At 59.0% G+C, this 13,387-nt stretch overlaps 1 protein-coding gene across 2 annotated transcripts; it reads left to right on the top strand.

Annotated features, from left to right (window-relative positions):
• Positions 1-117: 117 nt before the first annotated feature.
• On the top strand, positions 118-13,303 carry FBXW5 (F-box and WD repeat domain containing 5). Of its 2 annotated transcripts, XM_039719867.1 has the most exons (9): positions 118-314; positions 659-869; positions 2,934-3,091; positions 3,710-3,884; positions 5,151-5,299; positions 6,622-7,102; positions 9,596-9,743; positions 10,786-10,998; positions 11,458-13,303. In XM_039719867.1, the coding sequence occupies exons 2-9, from the start codon at positions 680-682 to the stop codon at positions 11,702-11,704; spliced, it is 1,761 nt and encodes a 586-aa protein (XP_039575801.1). In that variant the 5' UTR covers positions 118-314; positions 659-679; the 3' UTR covers positions 11,705-13,303. The 2 variants fall into 2 exon arrangements, with proteins under 2 accessions (XP_039575801.1, XP_039575800.1); XM_039719866.1 differs by lacking the exon at positions 118-314 and having other exon boundaries at positions 551-869.
• Positions 13,304-13,387: the final 84 nt, after the last annotated feature.

Raw genomic sequence — 13,387 nt, forward strand, 5'->3', positions numbered from 1 at the left:
CCGGGCGGGGCCGGGGACTCCCGGGGGGCGGGGCCTGTTTGGAACGGGGCGTGGTTTAACGGGGCATGGGCGTGTCAAATCGGGGCGTGGTCCGTGGGGGCGTGGTCTGATGGGGCGGGGCGGCGCCGCCGCTGCAGGGGCGCTCGTGAGCGATCGCGCCGCGCTCGGCTCGCTGTGCCTGGCACGCTGCGGGGACCTCTGTGCTCGAGGCGTCGGGGCTGCGGCTGGACGCGCTCCGTGATTGGCTGGCGCGGGAGCGCCGGCAGCGCCGGCCGGAAGTGGCGCGGCGGGGCGGGGGCAGCGGAGCCGCCGAGGTGCGGGGGGACAGCGGGGACAGCTCGGGAACACCGGGGACAGCTCGGGGACACCGGGGACAGCGGGGACAGCTCGGGAGCACCGGGGACACCGGGGACAGCTCGGGGACACCGGGGACAGCTCGGGAACACCGGGGACAGCGGGGACAGCTCGGGAACCCCGGGGACAGCGGGGACAGCTCGGGAACACCGGGGACAGCTCGGGAACCCCGGGGACAGCGGGGACAGCTCGGGAGCACCGGGCACGGGGAGCCGGGAGTACCGGGCACGGCTCGGGGTTCGCGGGCTCTCGGGGTTCGCGGGTCCCCGTCCCGCGCTGACCCCCGCGCCCCGCTGGGTTCCAGGCGCGGCGGCAGAATGCCACGATGGCCGCGGGCTGCCCCCGGCTCCCGGACACCGTCCTGTTCGAGATCTTCCTGTACCTGGACCACGCCGACGTGCTCTCGGTGGCGCTTGTCTGCCAGCAGTGGCGCGCCGTGGCCCGCGACGAGTTCCTGTGGAAGGAGCTGTTCTACCGCTACTACCGCGTGTCCCGGGACGTGCCGCGGCACCCAGGTGCGCTCCGGGAGCCGGGCACGGGCCCTGCGCTGCCCGCTGTGCGCCGGGCCCGGGCTGAGGTGGGCGCGGCCGCGGCTCTGGGCCTGCAGGGGCTGTCAGGGGCTGCCGGCGCTCTGCCTTTCCCCTCTCCGCACAGGGAAGGTTCCCGAGCTCGCTGTAGCTGCTCTGTGCAGCTGCTGTGCAGGGGGATCCCGGGAGCTGCAGTCAGTCACGCGTGCTGCTGCAGCCCGGCCTCCTGCAGGGAGCCGTGCTGCAGCTCTGCCCCTGCCCAGCTGGAGCCGGCCCTGCCACGGTGTGCAGGGAGCTGTGCAGGGAGCTGTGTGTCTGTGGGACAGCTGGGGACACGTGCAGAGCCAGCAGCTGCCCCACAGCCCCACGGCACACTGGGCCTGGCCTGGGCCCTCAGCAGGAGCTGACAGAGCCCGGCAGGGCTGTGGGGAGCCTTGGGGGTGGCAGGCGTGTGGCACAGCTGTGCTCCCTGCTGGGCAGCCCTGCTGGGAGCTGTGTGGTGCAGCTGGCAGGATGGGCCGGCTCTGTCACCCCAGCTGCACTGGCAAGGAGCCCTTGGTGCCCAGGGGGTTCTCTCTGAGCAGCCATTGCCGTGGCTCGTGGGGGGCTGTGCGAGGGGCACTGCTGTGGCTGGGGAGGTGGATCCTGGGTTCTGAGTTGCAGTGGCTGCAGAAGGGCAGACAGAAATGCCAAGGATCAGGCCCTGGGGGCTGATCTTGCAGCAGGGACACCACTGCAGAAGGGCTCGGGGGAGGTGGATGCCAATGGGATTCCTCCAGGCTGTGTGACTTTGCCCTTGCAGACCCTGGGAGCTCCATGGGCTGAGGATGTTCTCTTTAGGGTTTTTCTGAAGCCTTTTGACCAAGCTTGTTCCCTCCCAGCCTCCTGGAGCTGCTTAGTCAGCTTCCAGCCCTGTTCTTGGGCACTAATTAGGATCAAGCAGTTGGTGTAGCCCAGTAAGGTGTTCAGGCACCTCCCTGGCTGCTGGAGCTGTGGGCACCCTGCACATGGCAGCAGGACAGGGACAGCTGGCAGGCGTGGGCAGGGGCTGGAGGCTGAGTTTGGGGAATCTCTGCCAGCCTGGCTGCCCTGGGCAGCTGCATGGCTAGAGGAGTGGTGTCCAGTGGGCCTGTAAGATGACATGTTGGGTTTGCTTGGCCAAATGGGGCCTGCCCAGGCTTTTCCCAGCTGGATGGGCTGGGACCAGGAGGTTTGGAGGGGGTTGAGGCCTTGAGCAGCAGTGGGATGTGCTGGCAGCAAGCTGGTCCCTGCCTGCAGGAGCAGCTGGGCTGCAGCGTGTTCCAAAAAATCCTTCAGTCCTGTTCAGTGTCACTAGGAAAGTTGGCCCTTGTCCATATACATGTCTAATCCTCTTTGCTTCTCTGGGATTTGCTGCTACAAGAAGTCTGTAGGCTGCCTGGCCAGGCCTTTCATTAAAAATGTTCTTTATTTGTTTTTTATTGTCCATCAGTAAGACTCCCCTCAGTGTGCCCCAGGCTGTGCTCAGCACACCATGCCCAGCTTCTGTTCTTCTCTTTCATTTTTTCAAGTCTCTTATCTCATGGAGATGTTTTTTTCCTGGTCCCAGACCCTTTCTAGAGCTGTCCTAATTCTGTGTCAGACAAGACAGAGGTAATCAGTGCAGAGCTGGCTGTGGTGAGGAGCAGCTTCCCAGCTTCCCTCTTGCCCCAGCTGCCTGATTTGGCTGTGCTGGTGCACGTGTTCCTTCAGGACTGAGCAAGGTTTTGGTCTGACAGCCAGCACCTCTTCCCGGGCTGTTCCAGCAGGGGCTGTGCTGGTTTGGGAGGCAGAAGTGTGGTGTGGAGCTGTCTGTGTACTGGAAGAAAGGGGGTTTTGTAAGTGGGAGTAGGGACCTGCTGAGGAAAATGCTGAGGGCTGATAGCTGAGCTGCAGCCCTGGGCTGTGCCCCAGCACAGCTCCTAGCCTTGCTGGCAGGAGCCAGGGCTGGTTTATTAAAGCCTGGTGCCGTGTTCAGCCCAGCCCTGCTTCCCTCCTCTCACAGCTGTGTCCATGCCCCTGCTCTGTCTGCAGGTGCTGTCTCGTGGTACGATGAGTTCCAGAGGCTCTACGACACCATCCCTTGTGTGGAGGTGCAGGCCCTGAAGGAGCACAATGACCAGGTTTTGCACCTGAGCTTCTCCCACTCTGGCTGCCTGTTTGCATCGTGCTCCAAAGACTGCACGGTCAAGGTAAAGTGGTAGGTGCCCTGTCCAGCTTTGCAGCCTCAGTCCAGTGGGGCTCAGCCCTGAGCAGCCTTGGGGAACTCTGTGGAGAGGTTGGACCAGATGTCCCTGGATTTGGGCTGGTTCCTGTGGGTGCTGAGCTGTCTTCTAAGCCATGGAACTGATGGCTCTTGCAAATGTAGCCTTGAGGGCTGTGTGTTCTAGCTCCAGCCCGAGTGTGTGTGGAGGTGGCCGAGGTGCTTTGCTTTCTAGGTGCAGATCAGTGTCCTGTTGTGCCCTGGGTCTGATGAAGACTGGGGAGATAGTGATCCACTGCAGTAGATCATGTCTTCCCTGAGTGGTTGTCGTGGGAGGAATCTGTCTGAACATGCTGGAAACCCAGCTGTGGTAGCACCATTCACTCCTGCCTGAACACCTCCTCTGGCCAATGGAGCAGCAGTTCTCCATTTGGCCCCTCTCCATTTTCTGTCAGGGGACTGGACAGGGATGTGGTGAGGGGGAGGCAGTTAAATGGGGTTTTTGATATGGTTTGTTTTTCATGTCCCGTTGAGTACTGGCAGAACAGATAAAGCAGAACCACCCTCAGCCTTCTCAGCAGCTTCCTGACTGTCCATCTCTCTGTAGATCTGGAGCAATGAGCTGGACATCTCCCTGCAGCACAGCTCCAACATGAGGCCATACAACTGGAGCTACACCCAGTTCTCCCAGTTCAACTCGGATGACTCCCTCCTGCTGGTGTCCGGTGTCTTTGTGGGGCCTCACAACTCCTCCTCGGGGGAGATTGCAGTGATCAGCATGGGTAAGTGGGGCTTCCCTGGGGCTCCTGGGGCATACGAGTGCTGGGTCAGGGGGTTCCCTTCCTCTTTGGGTGTGCAGTAGCCTTGTCTCAGCTCCTCCTGACTCCTGAGCTGAGGGGCTCCAATCACGGTTCTAGAGGGGAAGCCTCAAAGACAACCTTAACTCTGTGTGGGTTACTACAGCAGCACCTCAAGGCAGTGTTTTGTGTATTTATCCTCACTTCTCTTCTAAGTGCCAGGCTGGGCAAGGGTTATCCACGTCACGTATCTTGGAGCCTCTGCCTCTGGCACATGTGGTGTTTGGCATAGAGCTACAAAACCCCAGAATGGTTTGGGTTGGAAGAGACCTTAAGGTTCAGCTTATTCCAACCCCCTGCCATGGCAGGGACACCTCCCACTGTCCCAGGCTGCTCCATGCCCAATTCAGCCTGGCCTTGGGCACTGCCAGGGATCCAGGGGCAGCCACAGCTGCTCTGGGCACCCTGTGCCAGGGCCTGCCCACCCTCCCAGGGAACAATTCCTAATTCCCAATATCCCATCCATCCCTGCCCTCTGGCAGTGGGAGCCATTCCCTGTGTCCTGTCCCTCCATCCCTTGGCCCAGGTTCCACTCCCGCTCTCCTGGAGCCCCTTTAGGCACTGGAAGGGGCTCTAAGGTCTTCCCAGAGCCTTCTCTTCTTCAGGCTGGACACATCCAGCTCTCTCAGCCCATCTCCAGAGGAAAGTGGCTGCATCTAGCTCTCACCTTTGTGGCCTTAGTCTCACCCTTAGGTCTCACAGGGCTTTCTGAGGTGTTGTCACCTAAGCCTCTTTCACTTCTGCAGCTCTGTGCATGAGGCTTATCCCTCCTGTTACCTCACCATCTTTGTGCAGAGTCCCACAGTACAGGCAATCAGGAGTGCAGCAGGAAGCAGGAGAGCACAGCTGCCTTGGCTGGAGAGGCCCCAGGCCGCAGGGGTGGGAGGGAAATTCTGTATGTGTTTAACTCGTTCTTGTCCCCAGGACCTGCTCTGGGCCCCGCTCAGGGAAAGGGTGGGAGGTTGAATTGCTCTGGCTCTGTGCACTGCCCTGTTATTTTGGTTTCCTTTGTGCATGGATCATCACACATCTCTGGAGAAAAGAGAAATAATCTGTTTCTGTAGCAGTGGCTGGGAGCTGCATGGGGGTTGGCCTCTCCTGCAGAGACCTTGATCCACTTCCTCTGTCCCACGCGGTTTCTTCAGAGCTCTTGCTGGAAGTCACTGCCTCACACTCATGTTTCCCTTCCAGAGAACTTCACTCTGCTTTCCAGGGTGAGGAATAAGCCCTATGATGTGTTTGGCTGCTGGCTGAATGAAACCAACTTGATATCAGGCAATCTGCATCGGATCGGGCGCATCACCTCCTGCTCGGTGCTGTGGCTGAACAATGCCTTCCAGGTGAGCTGCTTTCCTTCCAGCTCCACAGGCAGTGCAGCTTCCTGCTGGCTGCTGGGGGAGGGAAAGCTGCAGGGAAGGATGGCTCAATCCTCCTGTCCTCCCTGTTTGTCTCCTCTGACTTGCCCTCAGGATCCTGAGCTCGAGGCAACCCTTGCATGAGGTTTCTCCATGCTCAGTGCTGTGGTACTCACTACAATATTCTAACTCTGCCCTCAGATCTCATTAACTTTTGCCACATTAATTAGGCTGAGATGTTTGTTGGCTGCAGTGCTGCACAGCATGCATTGCCCAACAGTGGGGCTGCTGAGGTCCTTGATAGTCTGAAGCTGGTCCTGGGACTGCTGTAGCCTGGCATGTGTCCCAGAAATGGCCCTTCTCCCACTTGTGTGTTTGTGTGAGCTGGAGGCTGAGCTCAGTGCTGCCTGGCCTTGCTCAGGTTTCTTGGGCCAGGTGCTGTCTCTGATTCTGTGGTGAGACTGGGAGCACCGAGTGTGCTGGCCATGAGCTGCTCCTTCACTCCCTGGCACTTGGGCTGCTGAGTTGTGTTCACCATGTTTTGCCTCTGTTTCAGTGCCACACCTGCTCATCCCCATGTTTTGTGATTTTAACAAGATGCTAACCCCAGGTAAAATCCTCTTGTAGCAGGGACTCTTCCCACAGCCACATCTCCATGCTACACTGAAGCATTACACCAGCATTACACTTTCCATCCCTGAGAGGTCAGGAAGGACCTTGCCCATAACAGGGGTGTGGGAGTACAGCTGCAGGCTGGGAACAGTGAGGCAGAGAGGGACCTGCTCTGTGTGTCTGGAGCAGATACCAGGCTGCCTCTGCTGAGGGGTACAAGCACACTCCAGGAGCACAAGGATTCTCTGCCACTGCTGTTGTGGGCCAGAGGGATCCTACTTCATGCTTATCACAGAGGCCTGTTCCTGAAATCCTTGTCAGTCATAGAATGTAGAGCATCCTAAGGTGGAAGGGACCCACAAGGATCAAGTCCAGCTCCTGGCCCTGCACTGCAAAGCACCAGGTTGCACCAGCTGATTACCTCAGGGTATGGTGGCAGCAGGGCTGCCCAGCTGCTGTGCTTCCTTGCTCCACTGCTGCCTGCCTGCAGGAGTGTTTTCTCTTGCTCTGTCTCCATCCAGGATAGGAAGGAGCTCAGTAGAGCTGGCAAGCCTGGGGCCCCTTGTTGTGTCAGTGCCCACACACGGCGTGGAGGGATCCGTGCAGGCTGGTGTCACTGCGCTAGCTCAGGGCTTGGTTTGAGCTGTGGGAGTGACTGGGGCTGGTTCCTGCTCACTTCTCCCCTCTGCTTGCAGGGCATTGAGTCTGAGAATGTGAATGTAGTGAAGAGACTGTTCAAAATCCAGAACCTGAATGCCAGCACCATCCGGACTGTGATGGTGGCTGACTGCAGCCGGTACGATTCCCCGGATCTGCTCCTGGACTACGAGGAGCAGCTGGCTGCTTCCTCCACCTGCCCGCTCTTTGATCTCGGCAGTGACAGTGAGGAGGAAGGGGCCAAGCCCAGGCCGCCTCCGGAGCCAGCCGTACAGGAATTGCCGGATGCTGGGGCTGTGCCAGCGGAGCATGGGCTGCAGCAGCTCTTTGATGGTATCATGGAGGGCCACGTGAGGCCTGCCCTGACCGAGACAGAGCTGGAGACAAAGGTGGCCGAGCTGTTTGTGCGAAACAGAACTAAACCGCCCGAGCCAAACCTGCTCCCCACAGACAGCAACAGCAAGACAAAGTACTTGATCTTCACCACAGGATGCCTCACCTACTCCCCGCACCAGATAGGTAAGGCTGGGTCTGAGCCTGGAACAGCCGGGGCCCCCTGGGGGCCTGGGCTGCAGCTGCGCTTGGGATTTGGGTCTTTCTGCCCAAAGACTTGGTCTTTTTGCCATCTGTTGGTGAGCTGTGAGCTGGGGTTTGCTCTGGGTTCTGAGAGGCCCCATCACTGTGGGGAGTTTCACCTCCTCCACTTGCCTGAGGGTTGTTTTGTTGCTGCCAGTATGACACGTGGCCGAAGGCATGGCAAGGGCTGAGCAGAAAAGCAAGAAGGAGCTTCTGGTTAAGGACATCAGCCATGAGCAGCAGTGGGTGCAGGGGCAGGACAGCAGCTGCCCTGCAGGAGTGTGTGGAGGGACCTCGGTCCTGTTCTCTTGTGGGGGTAGACAGGGCTGGTCTGAGCAGCATGGGGTTGATGTGTGAGTCACTTGTGCAGTGCCCCTGCCCCTTGCCTGCCTCCCCTCTGCCATGGGTGGGATCACCCTTATGTGGGCATCCAGCCTCAGTGAGACACTTGGGACTGGGGATGTTTCCAAGGGGTTATTCACTGCCCCAGCCAGTGTTTGTGTGGTGGGCAAGGCAGGTTGCAGCCTCCTCCACTGTTCCAGTGGGGTGCAATGTGCTGTGGGTGCAGCATGCGCCAGGCTGTGGCATTGCTGGTGACCTTGTCCTGTGTTAGGATGTCACTGGCTCTCACCTGGAGCACCCTTGTTAAGACAACAGGTCTAGCAAAGCCTGAATTTACAGGAAACCCTGTGGGGAGCTCCTCAGTGGGGAGCAGGAGCAGGGAGACTGGCTGTTTCCCCAAGAGACCCTAAAGGTGACAGAGAGGTGGAAAGGACCAGGAGTGTGGGGAAAGAGGGAGCTGCTCTCAGACAAGACTGCTGTGAAGCCAGACAGTTTCAGTTCTTTTCACTGCTCACACAGTTACAGCCTTGCTTCCTTGCTCTCCTGACTTTCCCGTTTCATGGTCCCACACCAGTGCAGCCCAGTAAGGTGGGGAAGGCAGTTTCCAGAGCTGTAAGCAACTCAGTCTTTGCCCACCTCGGTTGGGAATATGACCTGGGCTGAATGAGCTCTGCTTCGTGCTCCTGCTGTGGGCTGGGTTTGCAGACAGCCATGGTGACTCAGCCCTGGGCTGAGCCAGGGCCACTCACAGCCTGCAGCCTGCCACACACCGAGGCAGGGCCTGTGGCTCCCGGATTCCCCCGCAGCGTCCCAGGGCTGAGGGATTTGTGCGACGCCTTTGAGCTCTGTGACTCTGGCTGGCAGCCAGCATTGCAGCACAGGCTGCTGCTTGCAGGGCTGGACACTGGCTCAGCTCCTGTCCCACCGTGAGTCACTGCGGTGTCGTTTGTCCCTTGGTTTGTGTGCAGAACTGGCCCTGTGCTCCTGCTCTGTGCCCACAGCACCTCAAGGAGCTCACCCTGTGCTCACCTCTCACTCTATGCAGTGCTGCTCCAGCATGAAATCGAGTTCCTGTTTCTCATGGTGATTCCAGGCTGAGCAGCCTGTCCTGCTGACTCATGTGTGTTTGAGTTTGGACAGGGAGCATGGTGCTGTGGAAGTGAGGATGAAGATGCTGGTGAGCAGCACCAGTGGGGTGGAAGAACACTAGTCCTGTCTCAAAGGTCCCAGGCTCAGGGGCAGAAATATTAGGAAAGGCCTTGGACATGAGCTGTAGTGGGGTGTCACCTGTGTCTTGTTGGGCTGCAGGAGATGGCTAAAATCAAACATGTTGTTAGCAATTCTCGCAGAGGGGTGATGGGATGGGATGGGTCGGGCTGGGCCACCTTCCAGCTCCCCCTGGACCTGCTGAGGATGAAGCCTGTGTGTGCCCAGGAGCTACTGAGGCTCACAGGGGTCCTCCAGGAAGCCATTGGGGATGCACCATTTGTGGATCTGTTTGTGCTTTGGACCTCTTCAGAGCTGGAAGGGGACAGGGCTTGACCCATCACTTGTCTCATTTAGTCAGGAGGTTCAGAAGCTACAAAGCACCTGAGCACAGTTTGGGTTTAAATGTCTGTACTTTGAGCTTTCTGGGACAGATCCCCACCTGCACTTGACAGTGTCAGGGGAAAACCCTGCCACAGCCAGTGCATCTGCTGGGCTGCTCCAGGCTGGCTACTGCAGGGAATGGGCTCAGCCCAGGCAATCATTTGGAGAAAAACCCTTCTACAACTAGCGTGTCTCCTGGGCCAACGCAGCTTCCATGTGCTCCAGAGATGGGCTGAGGCAAGGTTTGGCTGTACCCACAGGCTCTGGGATCTCCCTGGCTGGGGTTGGATGTGTCAGGAGCTTGCTCATGGGCAGGGTCCTGGTCCAAACCTGGTGAGCTGAAGGAGCCTGGCCAGGACAGCAGCCCTGTCCCAGACCTTGCACGGCAAGCTGGTTCTCTTTCTTAGCTGCACCAAGGGAAACCCCTCCCTGAAGCCTGGGGCCTCCCCCAGCCCTGCTGGCAGCAGCCTGTGGAACTGCCTCTGTCTGCTTTGTGTCCCACAGGGATTAAAAGGATCCTGCCCCATCAGATGACGACGGCAGGGCCAGTGCTGGGGGAGGAGCGGCGCTCGGATGAGTTCTTTGACTCCCTGGATCACGTCATCGACATCCACGGGCACATCATTGGCATGGGCCTCTCCCCTGACCACCGGTGAGCACAGAGGGCTTCAGCAGCTGCCAGGGTGGGCAAGGGCTGCTCCCAGGCTCTGTGGGGTGATCAGGACATGAAGGAGTGGATGGATTGGGTGCCCACTGATCCAGGTGGTGATGGTGTGTTGCTGCTGAGCTTCCCCCCCAGCCATGGCAGGAATGTGTTCCAGAGCCAGCTCAGGACAGGGTGGTTCCTTCTAAGAGTGGAGGAGTTGCCCACACCAATGTATCTTGTTCCTGAGGTAGATCACCCACAAAATCCTAGGATGGTTTGTGTTGGAAAGTAGCTTAAAAACCATCTAATCCCCACGCCCTGCCATGGGCAGGGACACCTTCCACTGTCCCAGGCTGCTCCAAGCCTCATCCAGCCTGGCCTTGGACACTTCCAGGGATCCAGGGGCAGCCACAGCTGCTCTGGGCACCCTGTGCCAGAGCCTTCCGACCCTCACAGGGAACAATTTCTTCCCAATATCCCATCCATCCCTGCCCTCTGGCAGTGGGAAGCCATTCCCTGTGTCCTGTCCCTCCATCCTTGTCCCCAGTCCCTCTCCAGCTCTCCTGGAGCCCCTTTAAGCACTGGAAAGGACTGAGGTATCTCTGGAGCCTTCTCTTCTCCAAGCTGAACACCCCCAGCTCTCCCAGCCTGGCTCTAGAGCAGAGGGGCTCCAGCCCTTGGAGCATCTCTGTGGCCTTCTCTGGAGTCAAGCATCTCCACATCCTTCTTTGGCTTCCCAGAGCTGGAGGCAGCTCTGCAGGTGGGGTCTCACCTGAACGGAGCAGGGCGGCAGAGTCCCCCTTCATGTGCTGCCCAGAAGACAGCCCCATCCCTAAAGATAGTTTCAGTGAGATTAGAGAGGTGTCACCTGACCCCTAGCGTCACCTTTCAGGTGCAGTGGTCCTTTCCATGGCCAGCAGTGCTCCAGCAGCCTGTTCCCTGTTTCAGCCTGGATTTCAGTGAGCTGGGCTGCAGGCTTCATCCTTGCTGTGCCGGGGGCTCTGTGAGCCCTGGTGCAGTGCAGGTAACCCTCCCTGCCCTCCCCAAGGTACCTGTATGTGAACAGCCGGGCCTGGCCGCGGGACTGCGTCATCTCGGACCCGATGCAGCCGCCTCCCATCGCCGAGGAGATCGACCTGCACGTGTTTGACCTGAAGACCATGAAGGAGGTGAAGCGAGCGCTGCGCGCACACCGGGCCTACACGCCCAACGAGGAGTGCTTCTTCATCTTCCTGGACGTCAGCAGGGACTTTGTAGCGAGGTGAGGGCGTGGGCAGGATCCTGATCCTGCCTCTGGGAAGGCCTGGGCCTGTTGCTATGTGGTGGTCGGGTGAGCAGAACACTCCTGCGTGCTGGAAGCAGAGCAGGGAGTGGGACCGGCAAGAACAGAGGGACTGACTTGCAAAGTGCTGATAAAGGGTGGCTGCCCTGGTCCTGCTGTAAATACCCTGCTGTAAATCCCAGAGGAAAGGGTAAATCTGGGGCTGTGGTGTGTTTGGTGGCAGGTGGCAAATGCCCTTCTTGGGGCTGCAGGTGCTGTGGGGTGAGCTGGATCCCAGAGGGAGCTGCCTGTGCAGTATGAAGCTCATGGAGACAGGGGCTTGGGTACCCTCTGCCCCCCTCCCTGTGGAAGGACAGGAGTGGGAAGGGCAGGGTGTTGGGGCTGCTGGGCTGACGCTGGGACCAGTGGGACACCCTGACCACTGTCTCTTCACCCCAGTGGGGCAGAGGATCGACACGGCTACATCTGGGACCGGCACTACAACATCTGCCTGGCCAAGCTGCAGCATGACAACGTGGTGAACTCGGTGGCATTCAGCCCGGTGGAGCAGGAGCTGCTGCTAACAGCCAGTGATGACACCACCATCAAGGTGTGGCGGTCCCCGCGGGCCGTGCGCATCCGCCAGGCCAGGAGGCCTCGGCCCAGGAAACTGCTCTTCTCCTGGCTCTTGAACCAGAAAAGCTGAACCCAGGTACATCTGCTCCTGCAGCTTCCTCACTGCAGCACCTCCTTCTGATCTCACAGAGCCCTGTGCCCCGCACAGGGATGAGCTCTAGGCACACAAATCCTATGGCTGAGCCAGGAGGGGCCCTGGCAGCAGGAGTCGCCTCCTCGAAGCATCGGCTTCAGACAGGACATAAGAGCTGGGGCCCTGTTGTGGTTCTGTTGGGCAGCAGCTGAGCTGGTCACTGCAGGGTGGGCTCCCACAGCTTCTCACCAGCATCGCTACTTGGGCATAGCTCTCTGGGTGAGCTCTGGGCACAGGGGACACTGAGGCACGTCCAGTGGGGGCCTGTGTGAGCTGGGTACGTGGCCAGCCACACTGGGAGCCACCAGCTGCAGAGTGGCAGGAGCCACGGTGCAGCTGTGCTGCCTGACTGCAGGACTCTCTTAATATTGGCGTTTTATTAATGTGTGTTTGTCCCAAAGCTCCACGGGCAACTCGTCTGGCTGCTGCGGAATGTCAAGTGCCTCTTCCCCACGGCACCTCTGCCCAGGAGGGCAGCAGGGACTGGGGGCAGTGAGGGGGCAGCAGGGCCAGGGCTGGGAGCCTGACTGGCCCCAGGGTCTGTGTATTGGTATTGCCAGTTTCCAAACTTGGGAGGGGGAGGGCTGGTGGTCACATGGTGCTGGCTTTGCCTCTGTCTTCCTCTGAGTAGCACTTCAATAAGCTATGGATCGGGAACGTATTTATTGTGGGGGATCTGCTGTCCCTTTCTGGGGTACCCATGAGGACAGCTTACCTCCTGCCCATGCTACCCATGGCACTTTAGGTTCTTTTGGAATGTTCTCTGTGAATAAGTGGAGGCACCCACAAGTGCTGCAGGTATTCATTCACCTGCAGGTGATGGGGATGGAGCCCTCCTGCCTGCAGCTGCTGCCCTCCTGACAGCTGAATAAGCTCCCTGTCCCTGGGGCTGACCCACCACGGAGGGGGTCAGCTCCTCCAGGACCCCACAGGCAGTGGGGATGGTCACTTGAGTTATTATGGACTCAGTGGTATTCACTGTCTGTCCCCTGAGCTTCTGTCCCTGTAGCAAGTACCCAAATGTCAGAGTCTAAAATGGCGCTCCTAATCTTGACCTGGCCTAGATGGGACCCTGAGGAGCTGCTGTTGCTCCTGGAAGCAGGGCTGGGAAGGAACTGCAGGGGGAGGCATTTTGGGGCCCCCCTGGAAGCTCCAGTGCAGGTGCCTGTGCCATTCCCAATCTGGGGTTGCTGATAAACCTGGCAGAGGTGGCATCTTCTGTCACAATGGCACTGATGGCTTTAACAGCCTCTGCAGCAGGAGGGTCAGCACCTGTGTCCTGCTGTGCCCCAGCTTCATCCAAAACCCCCGTACTCAGGTTTTCTGTCATGAAATTAGGGGTTCCTTCCTGTGTGTGCACACAGGCTCCACACCCTGCTCTGTCCAGTCACACAGTGAAGGAACAACCTCCCCTTCCTCCCCCAACTGTGAACTCTCCACCCGTGGCTCGGTGCAGCAGCAAGCAAGGCACTGAGGTGTTGTTTGTACTGAGTTTTGCTCTTCACTCTGGCATTGAATAAATACTCTGCTAAAGCATCTCTGCAATGTGAGCTTGTTTTTCCAAGCACTGCGCTGCTGAGGCAGAGCTGAGGCCAGGGCTGTCATGGGGCTGGGCTGGAG

Source organism: Passer montanus, unplaced genomic scaffold (assembly GCF_014805655.1).
Source record: "Passer montanus isolate IOZ18808 unplaced genomic scaffold, ASM1480565v1 scaffold43, whole genome shotgun sequence".
Lineage (NCBI taxonomy): Eukaryota > Metazoa > Chordata > Aves > Passeriformes > Passeridae > Passer > Passer montanus.

Bases quoted from the DNA above. Each gene is read 5' to 3' on its own strand.
- FBXW5 (XM_039719867.1), top strand. From the start codon at position 680: ATGGCCGCGGGCTGCCCCCGGCTCCCGGACACCGTCCTGTTCGAGATC. The intron at 9,744-10,785 runs GTGAGCACAGAG...GCCCTCCCCAAG, and splicing joins GGCCTCTCCCCTGACCACCG to GTACCTGTATGTGAACAGCC. The intron at 10,999-11,457 runs GTGAGGGCGTGG...TCTTCACCCCAG, and splicing joins AGCAGGGACTTTGTAGCGAG to TGGGGCAGAGGATCGACACG.